At 45.1% G+C, this 23,107-nt stretch overlaps 1 protein-coding gene across 1 annotated transcript in view; it reads left to right on the forward strand.

The window, feature by feature from the left end:
• FBXO16 (F-box protein 16) overlaps window positions 1-23,107 on the forward strand; it is a 274,649-nt gene that overhangs the window by 172,419 nt on the left and 79,123 nt on the right. The window contains exon 6 of the mRNA XM_078649904.1: window positions 7,809-7,917. Coding sequence (XP_078506030.1) covers window positions 7,809-7,917 — 109 coding nt within the window. The remainder of the gene's footprint in view (window positions 1-7,808; window positions 7,918-23,107) is intronic.

Below are 23,107 nucleotides of genomic sequence, written 5' to 3' on the forward strand. Positions count from 1 at the left end.
CCTCCACCACCACCTCCACCACCACATCCACCACCACATCCACCCCCACATCCACCCCCACATCCACCACCATCACCACCACAACCACCACCACCACCACATCCACCACCACCATATCCCCCAGATCCACAACCACCACATCTATGTGTGTGTGTGTGTGGCTGTGTGTGTGTGTAGGTGCAAATGCAATGTTCTTGGATTTTCGTCACAATAAAATACACTGAACATAATCATCACAAAAGTTATTTACAAACGTTTAAGCTATTGTCATTATAAATTACAATACATTTTATTTAAGTATTAATTATTTACAAAATTAAAAGCCATTGTTATTTGCAATATCAATACATCTAAGTCACGTAAATACAACACACATTGCATTACAAATGCTATAGGTGTCACATTTGCGAAAGTTAAAACTATTGACATTGTAACTGACAAAGCTATTACTTTTGCTATTTTCAAAACCAACACATAAATAAAAAAAGTGTCATTTACAATACCAATTGCTTAAACTTTCCTAATGCGAGACCTATTGCATTTCCAATGCTTGTTTCTTAGTGCAATTGTTCCTTGTACCTTTTTTCTTTTTCGGAATCAAGAAAACCATCCCACTAGAAAAACTACGTTCACTGCACCCACATCAATTCTACGGGGGTTCCCTTCCCATTCACACCCTGGAAACAGATGTACTCTTGCCCTTGACATGAGTAAGCCTCCAACTGATTCCAGATTTAAAATATCCTAAAAAACATTTGAGAATACCCCCAACTCAAACGTGACCATAAATTTACAAGGGCATCACCACAATGGAATGACCACTTCTTGTGCTAGGGAGATTTACTACCCCATAATACTACACCATACTGGTATGATAATATAATGTTTCAACAAACAGGAAAGAATACATTTTCCCATTTGATATTAACAATTACTGAGGGAATCAGTATTTCTGGGACAGATTTACCCAGTAATTCCTCATTTTGTCACCAAGGTTCAAACGGAAATTTAATCTGTTCTTAGCAGCTGAATTGTTTGGATAAAAGAAAACAGATCCACAGTTTTTCTGCGGATCTCAAAATTCGATGGGTCGGACAAGTACCGGTATCTAACATTACTGAACCCATCAAACCTCAAGAGGCCACTGATAATGAGGGCCGGAGAGTCTTAATGCTTTAGCTTAGTAGTGACTGTTACTATACATTTTGCTTAAGAGAAAAGTAGCTGTGGTGCAAATATTTCCCAGCGCCAAGAAATAATGCACAATTTGCGCTGATAGAATCCTGAGATTTTAGTTCACTATCTGAGGTTATTTGGAAGAAGTTGGTGATCTAGTGCATCAAATTATCAAATTAAAAGTCATTTAAGCAAGTTAATGAGCATAATTTACATTCCACACCGATGCCAACATTTATGGGAGTTACCAGGATGCACAACGGTAATAAACCATTAATTTCTGGAATATTCTTAGGATGCCTTTAGGTGCTGCAGGAGACATGCGGAAATGAATGGCCGGAACAATATTTTTGCTGTCTACTCCCCAATCTCTTTGGGCTTTCTTGAAATACCATGGGAATTGCTGATGGTAATATCACCACAACTGTCTCCAACTTATTTGCTGGGCTGTTCTAAATCTGCATAATACACTTCACTCTAAAAAGAGGGGCAGAAAAAGCGGGCACTGTTTGGACCATTTTTTCCAATGTTGCTTAAAGCTGTTGAGAACTTACATTTGAAAAATTAATCAAGTTAAAAATCTATGTGCTAACCTTGTAAAAAAAGAAGCACGGAACTAGAAACATGCGAACACATTTTTTCACTCCTTTTGGTGCAGTATCTGGTTCTAAATCGCATAGTTGACAACTTTTGAAAACAAGCATTTACAATGCAATGGTTTCGCCTTTGCAAAAGTTAGAGCTATTGGCATTGCTCATGACATTATTTTTATTTATGTTTTTTTAAAAAAAACATAAATAAATGACATTGTCATTTACAATGCCAATAGCAGGGCAGGAGAGCAAGCATAACAGACATCAATCATCCATTGAGACGTCGGAATGGTTCGGGTCATGGCTGCTTTCTCGGACTGACACACGTGGCACATTCTTATACCAGTTCACACAGAGAAGACAGCCACACCTTTCGCCTCAGAAGCCATTTAGTAGCCAAAAGGACACAGGGACCCTTGTGTGCAAAGTCGAAGGCCCTTCTACTCAGGGACACACACGGGATGACTGGACACGTGCTCTCGGTCAGTCACTTTCGTGATTAGTGAGCTCAGGCTGGACATATGCCGTCCGCTTCTTGAAACAATAATCCTTGGACGACTTCTTGACCAGGTCAAAGTTCATTAAATGCTGGGTATCAATAAGGTCTATCTCAGAAATGAGCTTTAAAGCTTCACGATAGCACCGAGGCCCTTCTCCTTCATAGCAACCGGACAGACACGCTTTAGAGTTATCAAACGTACTGGTTAGCAACAGGGGGCTGAGACAGACCGCAGGCCAGCAGAAACATCTGTAAAAGACGATAGATGGAAGAAAGGTCTAGTGCCTTCAACTGCCGACGTCTGATTCAAAGGCAGTGGGACTGAAGGTGTAACCCGCATATTTCTGCCCGACAAGGCAACGGGCTGCCACATGTGGTGATGACGACGCGGTGGCTTAATTTGTAAAATAATAAGGGTTGGTCTCCAAAGTGATGCTCACAAGCCCGCGGCCAGCGTTCATATCACATTTCAGCGAGGCGGTCTTAACCTTCTCGTGCCTCACTACTTCCCGACATTCCCTGACCCTTTCACTCTTGCGGGGTCCTGCTTTCTAATTTTGAGACTTTTTCAACGTATTTTTCGACCCCCGTCTTTCCCCTTTGTCTGTTCTTCCTCTATGGCTCCTGGGAAGTGTCTGATGAGGGGGGAACAAGTGACGGTCCCCAAAAAGGAGTGCCGATGGGCTCCACTAGCAACCACCAGCTCAAATTAAGCACTAGATGAAAGCCACTACAACGGTGAGAGCCTTTTCTTAGAAAATCTGTGGAAATGTTTGTGTATCCATACAGGGACAAGAATCCCTTTTTAAGCACGCGAGCAGGCCTTTTCATGATTTGTCAGGTTCGGAATGGAATGTCCAGTGATATGGTAAATCGGTGTTATTTCACGTTTCACAAGGGTGGTGCCCAGGATCACAGAACAGGCATCAACTACCAGCTCTGAATGCACTGCAGGATCAAGCTATGCTTTAGAGTTGGCTTCAGTGTTGCATGATTTGATGACACCAAGCAGTTTGAAAATCACCTTTCCACTCATAATCCGGTTTCTTCTTTCAGGGTAATCGTGCAAGGGTGCACTGATGACGTTCAAATCTTGAAAAATCCACCATGTTTGTGCCTTTTTCTTGAGGTGTGATTTTGCTGTTTTAAGAGTGGGTCGGGAGCCCGGGATCGCGGGGATAGAGTCAGGGCAGGGCGTCCTCTGGCGGCCACATAACAAGTGAACAAATTACAAAAGCAACCGACACCACACTGCTGCGGTGACTCCTGCCCTCTGCAGCTCGTCCGACCATGAGTGACCATGAGTTTGCTGAGCTCTAGTCAAATACTAGTCTTAACATTACCCTGTTTGATACGTGTATAATTTTTCGGTGTGCCATGATCCCACATCATGCTTCTTTCTTCAATCAACCTACACTTCCTGTCTCCTTATCTCACTCTTGCAGGCTATTTTTCATTCCTGCTATCTCCAATTGTCACTGTTCCATGATCTTCCTCTGCCTTCCTCTTGCTCCCTTTATGTAATTCTCTCTAGCTCTGGAAGAAAATATGGTGGAAGAAAAATAACTCTCTCAGACCCCAAAAATGAATTCCCTCCACTACCAATCACCTGCATAAATTATGTATTCTACACGGGACAAAGATGCGTCCCAAGAGGAGGAATGCCTCCTCCACTGGTACCCTGCCCATCCCCGCAGTCACTGTCCGCCGCTACCCGCTACTGCTGCTGCACAAAAGTAAAGGACAGCTGTGGCTGTTGGCTGGCCGAGGGAGTAGTAAAACTAACTGCTGCGGCAGACACCAGCAAGCACCCCCAGGCATTTTGGGCAAAGAGGCAGCACACACCTGGTCATAGCTAGCCAGCAGCCTCGAGCCTACAGCCATGCCCAGGGCAGACCTTCATGACCGGCACTGACTGCAAGCAGCTGATCACGCGCTGCCATGCAGGTAATGAAATGAAATGAAAAATTGCATTTGTATAGCGCATAACTGCCCTGGAGCCTCGCAGCGTCTCACTTACTTGGGGCTGCGAGTTACGGGTGTTTATTTACTGCCAGGTCACCTGCCTCGTCAGAGAGTCCAGTCCTGCAACTCACTCACTCAGCAATCAAAAGGCAGGGTCGGAGGTCATCATTTTAATTTTCCTGCAGTCACGCAGCAGTGCGAGACTATGTCTCAAAAAGTTACGTCAACCTATTTATAGAGAAATAGATTTAGAAAGAAATTATCCTGCGCAACATATCTACTGACCTAAATGTAGCTAAATAAAAATGCCTTTTATATCGTACTTTGTTCCAGCCTGTCCCGCGCTACTTTGTGGTGTATTGACAGTAACCTCTGTTATAATAATGAAGAGGAACAGTAACTAATATGCTTAATATGCAGCTAAGACTACAATCCCCATTCCCCATGATGCGGTTTTCCTAGCGCAGCCGTCTTCTGTTAGGTTGACTGACATTGCCGTGCATAACCTCACACTCAGGATGAGAGACAGCAGCCCTGCGCCTGCAGATTTTACTCTGTGTCTAATGTCTCCGTCTGAATAAATGAGATCTCATTTGCAGCGTGCGTGAACTCGTGCTAAAGTTACACAGTGACAGAGGCTACTTAAGTCAGTGGCAGCAGCGCCTGCAGCCTGGCGGAAAGTAACTAGTACGAACCAAACACAGTATAAACTCACGTGAACTTTGACATGCTGTCTTCTCTGTCTTCTTTACAGTCTCGCTGACTATCTCACACACGGTCTCTCGTCCGGCGGCCGCGGCGGTGAGCCGCACGGGGTCATGGTGACTTGGTCACGGCTGCACAGCAGTGACACAACATGTTGACCCAGACCATAACCACCAGTCACTCTGGCAGACTCCCTGCAGCGCCCGCGATGCCTCTGATGCAGCGCTGCCCGGAAACACTGCTAGCAGGCAGAAGTATATGCTCATTAACAGTGATACCCCCACTGTCCTCCAAACTCGAAGCTTTGCACACTGTCAACAGGCCCAAACCCCGATGTCAATTAAATTAATGGCCCTAAACACTGCCATCAAGCCACAGCCTACACTGAGAAGTATTCCAAATTTACGTGTGTTCTTCTATGAAAGGCGTCCAGTCCCCTCAGCCGAGCCTTGGCCAGCCCTGAAGGGCGCCGCCGGTGCTTCGGGTGGCGGGAGGGTTGAAGGAGGGGGGGGGATGGCTGGAGGGCGGTCGCTCCCCGCTTTTTTGACCTGCAAATCAGGCTCTGTGTGCGACCAAGAAGCCCCAGCTTTGTGGCAAAGGTGTAAATGAGGGCTGCAGAGTAAAGGCCCAGTCGCCTAGCAATGGCCTCTGCACGCCAAGCCAGCTCCTGATTCCCCAGGAAGCACCGGAGAGCCGGGAGATACTAGACAACCCGCCTGAGTGATACCGAGAGCCGGGGCAGGCGTGCGCAGTGCCGTGGGTGCCTGCCTGCTAATGGAAGGCTCAGGGATTTCTAACTTGAGCAATCTTCCCCCAATCCCGATCAGAGCAGCTTTAATCGTTTCCCCGCTGCCCCCTCCGTCCAGTGTAAACACATAGCTGGCATGCCGACGGCACCCAGGGATGCTGCTGCCAGGTTTGCTGTGAGAGGCTACATTATTGATGTCTGCTGTCTCTTCGGCGCGAGGGGCAGGACGTGTGTCAGACCACGCTAAAAATTAAACAGCATTCCGCTCTACCCTTAATTTCTTGCCCTGGGAACGCCCGGTGCTGTTAAGTCCTACTGACACAGGGGGTGATTTCCAAAATAAATAAACAAACGCAAAAACAGATGGCCCACTGCACCCAATTAAAGCAAGTGCGAGCTGAGCGAAGGAAAACTGTAGGTAGGCTCCGCTGCTTTGCTTAGGGACTATACTGGAAGTTACCATAGGATAAACAGCCAATAGAAAGCAAGATAAGAATAGCAATGCCACAGGTAAACCAATGGCAAGCAGAACAAGTCAGGTCCCGGGCCGGCCAGCCAATCACAGCGCGGCCCAGGACAAAGGGGCGGCACTTAAAAAAAGCCCGAGAAACGCCCCCGAATCGCGTTTTCACAAGAAAGCGTGATTGACAGCCTCTGTCTCTCAATGGCTAGCCTCCATTTATGAAGCTAGCCAATGGGAGACAGAGGCGGAACCAAAGTCCATATTTAGGATCATGAGGTTTCACCGTGGGCGGAGCAACTGCTACGCAGTTGCAACGCCCAGGGCGAAACCTAAAAAATTACAGGGACACTTTGCAGCACAGTTATCAATTTGAAAATTTACGACACCCACTGCCCCAAAGCTCTGCCCCAAAGCCCTGCCCACCCTGCCCAACCCACATAATTAGCATAATTTAACCCCGTCTACTTATCATTGTGCAGATTATAGGGTCTACTCAATAAAGAGAGAATTGCAGGGAATTGAGATGGGAATTTCAAACTTAAGGCTAAAGTAGCGGAGTTGGAAAAATTCTCCCATCCAGCGACATTGGAGAATTTTTCCAATTTAGCCACTTAGGCCTATAGTTTGAAATTCCCATCTCAATTCCCTGCAATTCTCTTCGAAGTGCAATTGACAGGACTGTCCCAGGATAGTGAATTACCCCGGGACAGTCTCCAACTTACTGGGACTGTCCCGATAAAAACAGGACAGTTGGCAGCTATGAATAAGAGGGATAGAAAATTACACCTGCTTTATCAAGGTTTGACATGCAAGAAGGTGCAATGCACAGAGTAAGAGTGAGCATCGTGTGGGCATGGCCACACAGGGTTCCTAGTCACTCACCGCAGACATGTTATTCAGTCATACAATACATAGGCCTGGGCGGAGAACTCCGCTCTGCCCGCGGAGTGTGCAGAGATTTGAACGCGGAGTAGGCAGCAGCAGAGCGGAGTTGGCCAACACCCACCTCCATCCCCCCTATTAACAAGTAATTCTACATTAATCAAAAGTCAATTAAAAAACACTTACCTGTACTACGGTGTCCCCGGGCTACCCTCCTCCTCTTCCTCGCTGTCTGGGTAATTCTTGAGAAAACTGTGCATGCCCGCACACACATGCGCATTTCTCGCAAGAAATGTGCATGCGCGGGCACACGCACCTGCACAGTTTTTTCATGGATTACCCAGACAGCCCGGGGACGCCGCAGTATAGGTAAGTGGTTTCTAATTTCCTTTTAATTAATGTAGAATTACTTGTTAATAGGGGGGAGGCGGGTGGCGTAGCGGAGCAGAGTGGAGTTCCACAGAGTTTGTTTGCAACTCCGTGGATCTTCGCTTAGCTCCGCTTAGCCCCGCTACGCCCACTACGCGCAGGGTTAACAATATACCTTTTCTGAAGAACACCTACAAAAGTGCTCTATTAATACCTCAGTAGCACTAAAGACTTTCAAAACATATAGATGTTTCAGTTTGTGAACTCGAATCTGTGAGTACTTATTTGTGTTTTCAAAACGTATGCCTTCTTTAAAGTGTTGCACCTTTTTAGAAACTATATTGTTCAAATTTCATACATCATCAAAAAAAGAATATATGGTAATTTGTGTTTTTTGTTACTTTGTAGTAGGAAAAAAGGCGGCGGGTTAACACCGGATATTAGCCAGGAAGCCAACGAGAAAAAGAAGAGGCCGGCCTCCTCCACGTCTTACAAACTGCGGAAAGCAAAGTCCCTGGCAAGTGTTTTCTCATCACCTTTTTTGGCTGCCTTGGTTTGTGCAGAAAGGCATGAGAAAAATAGGCAATTGCCCAGTGCCCCCACCTTTCAAGGGGCCCCCCTAAAAAGTATACATTGTTTCTCTCACTTTTTTCTATTTCTACATCTGAACCTCTCTTCTCTCTGCCTACCTCTACCTATGTCTGTAAATCCAGGGTGATTTTAAGGATTTTTGGGATTTAGGAAAAAACATATTCCAACTGTTTTTGTGGAATCCCATTTCTAAAAGTTTGTTTTGCATCATGTGGGCTACAATTAGCACAAAGGTGTGTAGTAGAAATCAAAGTTATTACGAAAAGGGGACCCCAAAATATGTCTTGCCTGGGGCCTAAAAAATCCTTAAAATGACATGCTGCCAATGTTAGTGCTTGGTGGCAGGAGTTAAACACTACAGGTGTGTTGTGGTAAATTATGTTGAACAGCGGAAGTGTACTGTGGCAAATTATTTTCGTGTTTAGTGGGAGGAGTTTAGCACTAGAGGTGTGCCGTGATAAATTATGTTTGTGCTTAGTGGGAGTGTTGAACACTAGAGGTGTGCATTGGTAAATTATGTTGAACACTGGAGGTGTACTTGGGTAAAATATGCTTGTGCTTGGTGGTAGGAGTTGAACACTAGAGGTGTGCCGTGGTAAAGTATGGCTGTGCTTTGTGGGATAAGTTATACACTAGAGTTCTGCAGTGGTAAATTATGTCTGTGCTTGGTGGGATAAGTTGTACACTAGAGGTGTGCAGTGGTAAATTATGTCTGTGCTTGGTGGGAGGAGTTGAACACTAGAGGTGTGCCGTTGTAAATTATGATTGTGATTGGTGGGAGGAGTTGTACACTAGAGGTGTGCAGTGGTAAATTATGTCTGTGCTTGGTGGGATAAGTTGTACACTAGAGGTGTGCCCTGGTAAATAATGTTTGTGCTTGTTAGGAGGAGTTGAACACCAGAGGTTTGCCGTTGTAAATTAGGTTTGTGCTTGGTGGGAGGAGTTGACGCTAGAGGTGTGTCGTGGTAAATCATGTTTGTGTTCGGTGGGAGGAGTTGTACACTAGAGGTGTGCTTTTGTAAATTATGACTGTGATTGGTAGGAGGAGTTGAACACTAGAGGTGTGCAGTGGTAAATTATGCTTGTGCTTGGTGAGAGGAGCTGAACACCAGAGGTGTACATTTGTAAATTATGTTTGTGCTTGGGGGAGGAGTTGACGCTAGAGGTGTGTCGTGGTAAATCATGTTTGTGTTCGGTGGGAGGAGCTGTACACTAGAGGTGTGCAGTTGTAAATTATGTTTGTGCTTGGTGGGTGGAGTTGAACACTAGTGGTGTGCCGTTGTAAATTATGTGTGTGCTTGGGGGAGGAGTTGAATGCTAGAGGTGTGCCATGGTAAATCATGTTTGTGTTTGGTGGGAGGAGCTGTACACTAGAGGTGTGCCGTTGTAAATTATGTTTGTGCTTGGGGGAGGAGTTGAACACCAGAGGTGTGCCGTGGTAAATTATGTTTGTGATTAGTAGGAGGAGTTGAACACAAGAGGAGTGCCGTAGTAAATTATGTTTATGATTAGTAGGAAGAGTTGTACACTAGAGGTGTGCAGTGGTAAATGATGTTTGCGCTTGGGGGAGGAGTTGAACACCAGAGGTGTGCCGTCGTAAATGATGTTTGCGCTTGGGGAAGGAGTTGAACGCCAGAGGTGTACCGTAGTCAATTAGGTTTGTGCTTGGTGGGAGGAGTTGAACGGCAGAGGTGTGCTGTGGTAAATTATGTTTGCGCTTGGTGGGAGGAGTTGAACGCCAGAGGTGTGCTGTGGTGAATTATGTTTGCGCTTGGTGGGAGGAGTTGAATGCCAGAGGTGTGCTGTGGTAAATTATGTTTGCGCTTGGGGGAGGAGTTTAACGCTAGAGGTGTGCTGTGGTAAATTATGTTTGCGCTTGGTGGGAGGAGTTGAATGCCAGAGGTGTGCTGTGGTGAATTATGTTTGCGCTTGGTGGGAGGAGTTGAATGCCAGAGGTGTGCTGTGGTGAATTATGTTTGCGCTTGGTGGGGGGAGTTGAATGCCAGAGGTGTGCTGTGGTGAATTATGTTTGCGCTTGGTGGGAGGAGTTGAATGCCAGAGGTGTGCTGTGGTGAATTATGTTTGCGCTTGGTGGGAGGAGTTGAATGCCAGAGGTGTGCTGTGGTGAATTATGTTTGCGCTTGGTGGGAGGAGTTGAATGCCAGAGGTGTGCTGTGATAAATTATGTTTGTGCTTGGGGGAGGAGTTCAATACAATACATGTACCAAACTCATGCATGCCAGTATTGTACAACTGGAAAATGGAAAATTAAAAAAATTCGGGGGAATGTATTTCCTCCTTTTTTACATATATTAAAACAGATGCAATTTTAGGGGAGAGACAGGTAAAGAAAGTCATTTTTGGCATTAAAAATCGGTAATCTCCCGCCTGAACCGGGTCTGTTGGCATGTATGCAAACTTCAGTACTGGACAAAGTTCACATGAAATGGAGAAATTCAGTGTCAGCCACTGGTTTCCTGAGCCATGCAGTCTGCTGACCCTACGGCATGCCAGAGGTCATGACCATGTGCGCTACAGGGTTAGAGGGTAAGCAAACATTGGCTGATAGTGATTCCTTCATGATGGGATAGATATGACTAGTAGTTCTCTGTCCCTTTGTGACTGGGAAGGGCATGAACTGAACTATCATACCCCATCCGAACAATCTGATTCCATGTTAGTATTTTATTTTATTTTTTAAATTGAAAAATGCAATACAGTTATTTTATTTTTAGTGTCTCTCCGTGCTGTCAAGTTATTCCTACAGAACAGTAGCTGTGCAATATTGGTGCATATTGAAAGCGTAGAGTGTTAAAAAACAAAAACATAAGTTTATAATGAATTTTAGCTGCAGATGTGCTAGTGCTGTAATGCCAGGTCACCCACCCGTCTATCTCTCAGCCCACCCCCACCGGCCCTGCATGGCCTGTGGGTGCAGTTCCTGTCCCTCGGCCAGCTGCTGCACCCAGTCCAGGTTCCACTGCACTAGCTGTGCAGGACCTTCCGCTGTGCACAATGACACCTCGGTGGACGCCTTGCTCAAGCCCCACCGTTGGCTCTGGGTGCATGGCATGGCCTGGCCTTTAGCACAGATATTAGTTAAGGAAATGGATGGTCTCAATCTTGGTTTCATTGATCTCTTTGCAGATCTGAAAATAGCAACTAGACCCAAGAAGCCCGCTCTTTTCTGAAGGCCCCATCATGTGCCCGAAGACCGCAGCGATTGGCGAAAGGTTGTGCGCAGTGGGCACGGGGGGGTCATGAGTTGAGCACAGGGTACGGCTGAAGAGCGCACACTGCGGTATGTGGGGGACAATGGGGCTATGCTCTGAGAGGCTGTGCAGGGGCAAGTCCATGTGCAACGCTTTCTTGCTGTGGCCAAGCACCAAAGTATAGTCACATAAAACCCTAGCTCATACACTGGAAAATCTTTCTTAAAGGGAAGTTATGGTTCTTTATTCAGATGAGAAAAACCGTTATTAAATAAAACATATTGGATTTTCCCATAAAAACGTAAGTAAAAGTAGCCCAAAGATACAAACACTGGAACCCAATGTAATTCCTGAATATCATCATCGGAGCTGGAGTATGAACTGGGTGCTCAGGATTGAGGGGCAGCACTGGACTGAAGGCCATGTGAGCCACTGCTAGTGGGTGGGGCCTTGAGGGCAGGGCTGGTGAAAGCCAGGCCAGGCGGACAAGGAGCTCTGGAACACTCAGGGCCTGATTTAGAACTCGGCGGACAGGTTACGATGTCCCAGCAGTCACCGATATCCTGTCTGCCAAAAATATAAATCCCATTATATCCTATTGGATTTGCATTTCGGCGGACAGGATATCTGTTCTGACGGTCTAAACCCGTCCGCCGAGGTCTTAATCAGGCCCTTAGTGCTAAAGTGTTGGATTCGGCCAAACGCCAAGCCTTGAACCCGTAGTAGACATTACATGGCCGCAGCCAGGTACAGTGACCACTTGGTATAGACATCTTCAACCAGGTCTGGTCAGTGGACAGGACCAGCATCAGTCCCATGTCTTTTTCAGTCAAAATGGACTGTACCCTCAACAACCATTCACACTCACTGTGAGGGCATGATCAGTGCCTCGGGGTAATTATAGCTGCCATTCTCACCATGGTTGGTTTTTACTTTTTGCATCTTAACCATAGAACCCCTTCAACTGAAGTTATTTAGGAGACCATTAATGATTTGAATTAAAAAAAGAACGTTATTTTGCTATTTAACCTACAAAGTATATACAACTTTGCAGATATTTTTAGGTAACTGATAAGCAGGAATTCTCTTTATGGGTCAGTTTTTACTGTTTCGGATAATTTATTCACATTTTAAGAAAACATATCTAATAATTTTGAGCTCTATCATATCATTTGATGACAGTCCAGCCTCCCTCAACCCATGAAAGGTAAGCAAGCAATGTACCTGTGCCTAATTCTGGCCCTAGATGTTCCCGTTACATATACATACGAACCATGAAATATTACAACAGCTCTAACTCGCCTTCAGATTATCAAATCAAATTCAAATAAACTTTATTCGGTTTAAGTTGCAAACCATAACAGTTACACAAACTAATACATCAAAGATAAAATTCATTATGTAAGAAACTATCAGCAACAATAACCATTTTAACCAATAACCAATTATCATTTTTTCAAATCTTCTTTTCTGAAGCTTCTGTACCTCTGTGATGGAGCGGTGTCGGGCGGGGGAGGGAAGAAGAGGGGAAGCTAGCCCAGTGCATGTTGTGTGTAGTGAGGATGATGGGGGAGGATGAGATCTATCTATGAGAGATGAGGAAGGTCAGCCCAGGGCATATATTTCAGTGTATTCTATATTCTGAGAGGGATATTTCCTAACTGTTCAATTCTGGTTCAACCATGGTTGAAGCTCCTTAGAAAAGTTATTACATCAGATTCGTGGATACATACAAATAAGAGAAGTTGAAGAAACATAGGACTTCTGTGTCTCAACAGAACGAAAAAACAATGCAGATCTATTGGAATTCATGAAGAATTTAAAAACTTGGCTTTTTACTAAATAGCTGTCCAGTATTTTCCCATAATATATTCGATTCCTCAGTCTGGCTAAGCGCCAAGATACCTTCGGGTAATTGGTGCGCTTTAGAAATCTTTTTTTCTTTTCTTTTTTCTTCTTTTTAGAAATCTGGTCTTGGAAAGTATCCATAAACCACTATTCCAGTCCTACTTTGATTTAATACTTAATTAAATATTTGGTACTTAGCCCAATACTACACTATTGAACACTGTTGAGCACACTGTATACTTTACACAGGGAACATGAGAAGTAGCCGAACAGTGACCCAAACTGAAGACCAAGGGCCTTATTTAGAGTATGGCCAATGGGATACTCTGTCACAAGCCGCGTTGATGTCCCGCCCTCTGTGCATTATATCCAATGGCGGATGGGATGTCTGACATGTTTCGACTGAGTATTCCACCCACCAAACTCTAAATAAGGCCCCAAGTATAGTCTGCAATGCTCATTGGTGAGGGAAAGAAGCTGGTTGTAAGGGACTTCAATCCTACATAGCCACGTATGAGTCGAGAGGAGCAGTATCTCCAGGTGGGATTCTGCTCCGCTCAAATATAAGTGGCCCGGTGTTCCTGCACCCTCATTTTCTGGATATGGGAGCAATGAACCCAATGTTCCCGGCCGGATAATCTGTCCTGTAAAACGCTTTGGAAATGGGGTGCAAGTGCATCCAGAGCCTGGAACCAGTCCCTCCACCCCATCCCGGCCCCTCTAATCCAAGGGTCTGATGTTTAGTGCTTAGGGCTCCCAGGGACAAATCATGTAAAAATGCAGGATGTATGACATTACAACGCATGCTTTTACCACGCATGCTTTTACATCGCAGTTTTTACAACGCATACCATTACAACGCATAGCGCTTTGGGGTGCTGGATAGTGAATAGTTTAATTTACTATTCCAACTCCAGTCCCCGTGGATAGTAGGGAAGGTGTTGGATAGTAAATAAAATCTATTCCCTATCCTAGAGCGCCCCCCAGCTCAATGCGTTGTAATGGTTTGCGTTGTAAAAGTTGCGATGTAAAAGCACTGCGTGGTAAAAGTTGCGTTGTAAAGGATGTTTCCCAAAAATGCACCATACAGAGCAGTTTTACACCAGTTCAGAAATTAAAAATGTACTGCCTATGGGATAGAAACTGCTGCTTTTTCTGGTCACTCAGTGCAAATGTTGTTTTCATACTAGTTCATGCTGCAAATGTCACTGCAGAATATCCTTGTACCAGAGTAAACTTTTCTGGCACTAGTGCAAAATGACACAGCACTAATGCAGTTTTATTGATCCCTACTAGCTGCTAGCTGAGGGGTTCCCACTAAATGAGGCTCAAAAACAGCACAACATTCCTGATTCGACCTGGTTCCCACTGAGGTTTTGCACCAGTTTAAACATTTGGTGATAAAAGAAAGTGTAACGGCTACAAACATATTTTGCACCCATGTTGTATCCACATTTGGAAACATTTGCAACCCATATTACCACTGACTGAGCTATTTGAATCCCCTCTAATTGGTGCAAACTTTTGACACAAGGTTTTACTGAGTCACACTCCTATAGACGAGGCCCTGTTGGAAACAGACATTGGAAAGAGCGAGAAAAGACAAATAAACTGCATTGTAGGGTAAAGATCTACGCCAAGCAGCCAGGAGTCCAGGGCCGGCTCATCTCCACTGGCAAAGCCTCAGAGCCCGGGGCCAGGGCAGGAAGGTGCACAACCTCAATCAAGAGACCACCGGAGAACAAGTGAAACACAAGACCACAAAGCAGGCGAAGGCTTGCACGGGCAGACCCTGTGCTGGGTGATTGACAGCCCTGGAGGTGTCAGCTCATGGACCACTCTGACTCTATTCAGTTACAAGTAACCGATGGGCCGAGGCAGCGTCAGAAATACATCGGTTCACCGCTCACCTCCAGTGGAAAATGACGGATTACTTAGGTGATCAGTTTAGCTAAACTGTACAGTAGTTTTACATACTTTAGCACAGATGCTTGGAATTCAAAGAGTTAGGAACTGATTGTTGTCTCCCCCTCAGACCCCTGGACCCCGGTGCCACTGCACCTGATGCACTATTGAGATATACATCCATGTGTCTGGTTTGAATTAGCACTGTCCAAATACCATCAAAATAGTAAACTCGCTAGGAAAAATGTTATCATGAGCCAAATTGACCAGGCCAGTAATTCATCTAAAGCTCTGTTTACCATAGTGAAGGACTTTGTATCCCCTAAAGCCTGCAGACAATCAACGCAGGAATCACAAGAACTATGTGACTCATTAGCGGATTTCTTCTCTGATAAAATTGAACAGATATACTCTAACTTTGCTAATCTGAGCTCTCTGAACTCTGACTCTTTTAGTATTCCAGTAGATTCGGCCGTCCCTTGAACAGTTCGAACTGATCTCACTTCAAGAGACCACCAACTTATTACTTTCTGCCAAATCGGGCTCGCCTAAGGACCTTTGTCCAGCCATAATAATAGCTCGGCTACCCCCTGTATGTGCTTTGGAGATTCAAGAACTGTTCAATTGTTCAATCCAAACAGGCCTAATTCCCATCCCATGGAAAGAAGCTTATGTCCGCCCAATACTGAAAAAGCCAACAGCGGACCCCCAGGTACTTGGTAACTACCGTCCTATCTCGTTACTCTCCGTACTGGGCAAGAAATTGGAAACTGCCATCAACAGCCAATTAAGCCATTATCTTGAAATCAATAATCATCTAGACCCCTCACAATCTGGCTTTCGCCCTGGTTTTAGCACAGAAACTGCCATTTTAGCAGTGACCGACTCCTTGAGGCAGGTAGTGGACGCCGGAGGATCTGTTGTTCTGATCCTCCTGGATCTCTCTGCGGCTTTCGATACTATTTCACATCTAAAGCTCGTGGAGAGACTCCACTCCTGTGGTATCCGGGGCACGGCCCTAAAATGGCTACAGAATTTCCTGACCGATAGACATCAAACGGTCATGTTGGGACCCTTTCTCTCTAAGAAAACCCGTTTGGACAGAGGTGTACCTCAGGGCTCCTGCCTGAGCCCAACTTTATTTAATGTTTATATGGCCCCCTGGCAAAAATTGTGGAACATCTAGGGTTCGAAATAATTTCATATGCCGATGACACCCAGCTTATGTTCACAATTGGCTTTAATATAGAATCGGAGAAAGCTCGCTTTGCGGCCGGCATGGTCACCATTTCAAACTGGATGTCTGAGAATTGCCTCCAATTGAATCCAAGTAAGATGGAGCTAATGTTGATGGGGAAAGCATCAATGTTTTAGACAGATGACTGGTGGCCATCCGAGCTTGGATTGGCCCCCATCCCAAAACAATCAGTAAAGAGCCTGGGAATAATTCTGGACCACTCCTTAACGATGAAAGATCAGATTTCGGCCATAATCAGCTCATGCTACTGCAGTCTCTGTCTTCTGCGTAAGATTTTACCCTACTTACCGACTAAACATCGCAGAATCCTGGTCCAGGCCTTGGTGACTAGTCGCCTCGACTATGGAAACTCTCTTCTACGCAGCTTGTCAAACTACAGGTTATTCAAAATACGGCAGCAAGAATGATCTTGAATCGTCCTGCTGGCTCACCATCGAACCCCTGACTGAAAGAGCTTTATTGGCTCCCAATAAGAAAGCGATCTAATTTTAAGATATGCTGTCTAACCTTCAACTCGCTTAGAGATAAAGGTCCTGACTACCTGAGAAAAAAGCTGATTAAACATACTTCGAACAGGACACTCAGATCCAATTCCTTGGCCCTTTTAAAAGTCCCCAGGATACGTCTCAGTCGTACCGGAGGCATGGCTTTTTCCTTTCTTGCCCCACGATACTGGAACTCTCTGCCCTTGCTTTGCAAGAATATCCTTCCTATAATATCTTTAGGAAACAGTTAAAAGCATTTCTCTTCTAGTTATCATAATTCCCTCCCTGTTTTTCCGTACCTCTTAACACTAAGTAAGCGCTGAGATTCCTCCGGGTGAGTCGTGCGCTATATAAGTGTATTTAACATAACATAACATAACAACAGAAACATGTAAGCTGTGTCTGTAGACTGGCCCAACCATCCCACAGAGATTTTTAAAGCCTTTTGATGCAGGGTTATTAGAATCCAACGTTAGAAGGCGGTGGCTCGTGATTATCCGGCAACATTTTGGGACTCTGAAGAACAGGAGAAATATTAGTTTTGAACGCAATTAAAGTGTTGCTTTTCTGTCACACGTGTGTGGTACCAGAGTATTGAATATCGTTGTCAGAATATTGTCTTACATAAGTACTCTATTCTAGCCCCGTTACATTTATTAATAGAAAACGAGATGATATATATGTCTGTTGATATTTCTAGAGACAATATTTCAACATATAACTATCACACAAGTCCCTCACATGCACCTGATTGAGTCCCTGTTCATGAAGGCCTTGCATGCACCTGAGTCCCTCTTTATGGTGGCCTCACATGCACCTGATTCCCTCTTTATGGCGAGCTCGCATGCACCTCATAGAAGAGTCACAAACATTGCACTATGAATACTTTAGCACAAGTGGCGGCTGACACAACTAAAAAGTGGTGAGACGGGTGGGGGATTGCGAGAGAGGGTTGATAATAAATAAATAAAACTTGCCTGATGCTGCTGGCGGCCTCTCACCTCAGTGCTCCTCTTCTTCTTGCTCCCAGCAGTCCCTGGGAGGAATGGTACCAAGTGGATTGAGCACATACTTTACTGGGGTCGGTACATCAATGACTGCCTGATGATATGGATAGCCAGTGAAATACAGCTGAAGGATATTATAACACAGCTGATTCAGAATGATGTTATATAAGGTTCACATCAAAATACAGTTAGAAAGCAATTGAATTTTTGGATGTGGAGCTGTATGTAAAAGGAGACAAGTTGCACAGTACGCTCTACCGCAAACCCATGTCGTGTAATGCAACTTTGCATGCTTCCAGTTCACATCTAAAGTGTCAAATTAATGCTTTACCTTTTGGGGAAATAATGAGAGGCAGAAGGAATTGCAGTGAGGAGCATGACTTAAGAAAATGTATACATTATATGGAGATGAGATTCTTCGAAAGGGGATACAGTATGCGTGTAGTGAGATCAGCAAGGAGTAGAATGGCTGGTATAGACAGGAAATACATATTGGACTTACATGCAGAAAAGAGGGATAAAACAATGAAAATACATCATATATTGGACTATAATGGGCTACCGTACATATACCGTAAATGCTTGAAGAGACAGTCACACCTGTTAAGGGATGATAAGATTTTGGAAGACCATAAACCACCAAGGCCAGGTATCACATATTGTAGAGGTCGCACTTTGACGCCCTTACTAAGCCCAAGCTTTCTCAAGGAACAATGGAAAGGCAATTGGCTGACACAACAAACATTGGGATTTTGCAAATGTGACAACTGCACAATGTGCACGTGGGCCAAGGACAAAACAAAAACTTTTAGAGGCAGAAATGGTCAGGAATACAGCATGCGCATAAACATTACATGTCACACAAAATTTGTAGTATATGTCATCGTAGTCAAGTGTGACCGTTTGTGTTTAGGAAGCACAATTAACGCTCTCAAAGACAGAATGAGTGAGCACATGAGAGCAATAAAAGCAGGTGACGCAAGATATCCAGTGACGGTGCATATGAATGAATGTCAGTCACAAGGATCACACAGAAATTTCATGTTCTATGAAATCGATCATGAACCCAGGGACCCCAGAGGTGGTACTAGGGAACTGTCCATAAGAAGATGCAAGGCTTTGTGGATCATAAGACTACATACAGTAGAATATGGTTTGAATATAGATCAGGAGTTGCACTACTTCTTTGGGGGATTCACAGCTCAGCCTACCTCAACCAAGAAGAAGTGCAGTAATACCCACATATCTAAAAGAGGTCTTGCTTAAAAAAGAAGTGGTTTTGAATATGAATGTATAGTTTGAAACAAAGCCAAACTAGATGTCTGATATCTATATTCGATCCTAGTATGTACTATTGAACAGCTCATGACCCATATGAATCCCACCACACTGAGTGATACGTTTCGAATGACTGGAGGGATAAGGTATTGATGGACTACTAAAGACATTTAATTAAAATTACCTGAATTCTGGTGTTGCAATATTCATGTTAACATATTGTAAGAAATATTTACGTACAAGTTTATAATAATAGGCATTTAAACCTCTGATTGCTTGCCACTACATTACCCAGAATAGTGATTTGGCTAGTAGTGAGTCCAGGGTGTCCGAACCTACAAGGTTTACACACTAGACACTTATAATGGATTATGCTGAATATAAGTGGAAATTGAGGATAGGCAAAGATGCATACTTCCTTCAATCCATACAGGTCCATCTTCTATTTAGGGGATGGCCATAAGCAGCGTATGAACATATAGTAAATATAAGGCGCCCGTTCATAATAACTTTACATGTGGGTATAAAGTAGAATTACTATAAGCGCTCACTGGGAGCGGACACCGAAATATAATCGGTCTTATAAAATCCCAGCATTTAATGTCAAAAGAACTGACACTCCAACGTGGCGGAGGTACTTCGGTGACATACTTGGTCCGTCTTCTAACAGGAAAAGGTAACTTATTTTGTGTTATATCTAAGTGAGCCAAGATGGCACCTGCTCTGAAACCGAAGTGGACATGCATACAAGGGTAAGATACGTAGATTTGGGAAACGGGGGGCGCCGCACTGTTATGATTAACTATTTGATTAGAGTTACCACAAGACTTCAGGGACAGACCCGGGACTCAGTATACTTTACATTTTCATTTTATGGCAGGTGCAAACATTAAACAGTGCGATGCGCCTGTATGCCGATTCCGAAGACTGTACAACACTGCCATTTCCTTTAAAATAAATAAATGCATATGTTTTGACGATTTAACTTAAGGTACATAATAGAACATTTCACAGACCATAGAATTGATATCATGCCAGAATGTGACTGACATTTGGCATGGATTTAAATATATGTATAATTTCCTACTGAGCGAGACTGCAGAGTACAAGTACTAAAATACAAAGGTGACATCACACAAACTTGTTAACAACATATGTGGGTATCTTGGAATTGACTCTTGTTTTGCCTGCAGGTGTGCCCCTGCACGGTTTTATATCACCTCACGCAACTCACATAACCATAGATTCAATACACTGAAACCATTGTACTCAGCTTACACTATGCAAATTATAATGACTTACCCACAGGTTGTAGTGGCAATCAAAGTAAGGGGTGCTGATGAAGGGCCAAAGCATGTAACATGTCAATAGCTGTACCCTAGTAGAGATGAATAATGTGGAAATAGCAGTTTTTGAGTGTAAATAAATAAGTGTTTCCACCAGTACACCATACAGTATAAAATGGATCGGTTGATATGCACTGTGGGTCCAAACTGTATGCAAATTATAACTTTGTAAGATAGGTTTTAATTTAATTTTCCAGCCGCAAGGAAGTCTTGATGTGACACACTCTTTGATGTAACACGTGTTGACTGGCAGAGGGACCGAATCCAATTAAAGAAAAGATTGGAGAACATAAGGATGATTGTAAGAGTCTTATTTGTGTGTCTATATCATTGTGTGTGCTAGGAGACCTGTTTTCAAGTAGTTTACCTCTGTGTAAGGGATGTAGGGACGACATCCCTTCACTTTTGAGCACTGCTCAAATACAATACGCTACAATATTTTGTGAACTGTGTCCTGAGTACCGAGTTCCCTTACTCTCCCTCAGTAGACAATTTAGTTATAGGTGGGCAGCAGAAGAAACACACAATCTAAGTAGCTTTAACCCCTTCACTGCGGCGGCTATTCTGCCGCAGTGCTAAGGGGGCGCGGCGGCCGCATGCGGGTGACGGAACCGCTCCGTCACCAGCCGCGGTTGAGCTGTGCTGATGACGGAGCGGTTCCATCATGGCCCCGCCCGCTCAATAGAACGCCCAGTGCAGGCACGGAATCCGCGCCGCGCCGGCACGTCGGGCGGGCCATGACGGAACCGCTCCGTCATCAGCACAGCGCCACCCCAGCTGATGAGGGAGCGGTTCCGTCATCAGCATGCAACGGGTTAACATGATTGTTTCCATTGATAGAGAAAAATGGCAGAAGAACTATTTAAAAACCTTAAGATGGGGTGTAGTATAGGGCTTGCAGTGGTTGTGGAAATTTGAATAAAAAGGAAGGATTTAGGGACAAGTTCATAAAGTTGGAAAGATTGAAAAGGAATAAAATATCAAAATGGTGGTATAGTGTTACATTGAAGGAATATATAAAACTGAATAGGACACTGGGGGGTCTCAGGTTACAAGAATAAAACGTATGATGACCCAGATGAGGATCTGTTAGTGGTCTGGGAAAAAGAACTGACCTGGAGCTCAACAAGGCTAATGGAAATACTAATAGAGAACTGTGACAGAAAGATCTCCAGACTGATTGCTGAGATACAAACTTTGGAAGATGAGATTAGAAACATGAATTTGGGGGGGCTTGGATGGCAAGGAGGCAGGATACCTAAGTCCGGAGCTCCAGACCCCCAAGTCGAACGAGCGGCGCGCTACGAAGGCTAACGCGAAGGAAACGCGACCAAAAGCTACGAGGGCGTGTAGGAACACAAGTGGCACCCCATGCGAGGCTTAAAAGACCAAAAGAGTAAAGAACGAGGCAACGGCAAAGAAGGAGGCGAACGGGGCAGGAGAGGAAGGAGCGACCACAAGATGGCGGCGTGACTCCGGAGGAGGAAAGGAGAACGCGGGAGGCGATAGGCAGAACCAAACCAACGCCGGCCGCAGCCAGGAGGCGAGACCCAAGTAAGCGCGCCCTGCCGAAAGGCAGATCAAAAGCCAAACGCGAACCGAAGAGCTAGCAACTAAGCCTGCAAACCCTCCGAGCGCATGAATAGCCATCTTGGCAAAGGCAAAGAAGCAAGGGGCGGCCATCTTGTCACAGCGTAAACATAAGGCTGACAGAGAGGCGAGCCGACAACGCAGCGGCCATCTTGGCAAAGGGAGAGAGGTACGGGGCGGCCATCTCTAAGCAGCGGGGAGCGAGACGGCGGCCAGTCAGGCGAGATATAAGACAGAAGAAGCACTGACAGAGACAAGCGCTGCGGCGCTTAGATAAGGCGTAAAGTAGGAACTGGCGAAGCGGCGCACACAAGCCTCAAGCAGACAAACAGCCGCGGTGCAGATCGATATCACAGCGGCCATCTTGGAAAAAGAAAAAGAAGCATGTGGCGGCCATCTTAGCGCAGCAGTAAACGATACAGCGAAGAAATAGCAAATAGACAAAGGGTGTGCAGAGACAGGCACGCAATGGCCCAAGAGAAAGAACAGCACAGGGGAGGGGCGCACAGACAATAAGCGGGCCGAGACGAACCGGTCTGGACGCCAGCCAAAACACTAAGCGCATACCCCCTCAGCGCGTGGGAGACCGCGCAGCGGGAAAAAGAGACAGAGGCGAACCAAGAGAAATCGCTAAGCAAGCACGAAAGCTGCAGAGAAGTGCCGGCGACACGAGGCGCAGCAGGGGCACCCAAAACGCAGGAGGCTGGCGGGGGCGAAGACCAGAACCCGCGTCATTAAGTGGCCGTGCAGGTTCAGAGAAGACACCCTGCCCCTACTCAGCAACCAAACCACCAGAGCAGCAAGAGATCCAAGGGCGGAACCAAATAAACAGCAACAGAAAGAAGGCAGACGTCTAACGCATCAGGTCAGAAGAGGTTTCGATACCATGGCAGGGAAGGACGACAAGAAAATCACGAACGACTCCAAAAAGAGCAAGAATGACATTCCGGACTCACCAGCAAAAAAACAAAACGGCCAAGGAAACGAAACGATAACGCTGGACACACTACTGAAGAAAATCACGAAGGCAACGACCTAACAAAGGCCACAAAAAAAAACGTGGACAGTATCCAAATGGAGCTGATAGCAATAAGAGCCGAGCAAAGCAGAGCCAACGGAAGGATAGACGAAGCGGAGAAAAGAGTGAGCCATCTCGAAGACCGCACAGGGTCAATGCACAAAGACCT

Source organism: Lissotriton helveticus, chromosome 6 (genome assembly GCF_964261635.1).
Source record: "Lissotriton helveticus chromosome 6, aLisHel1.1, whole genome shotgun sequence".
Taxonomy (NCBI): domain Eukaryota; kingdom Metazoa; phylum Chordata; class Amphibia; order Caudata; family Salamandridae; genus Lissotriton; species Lissotriton helveticus.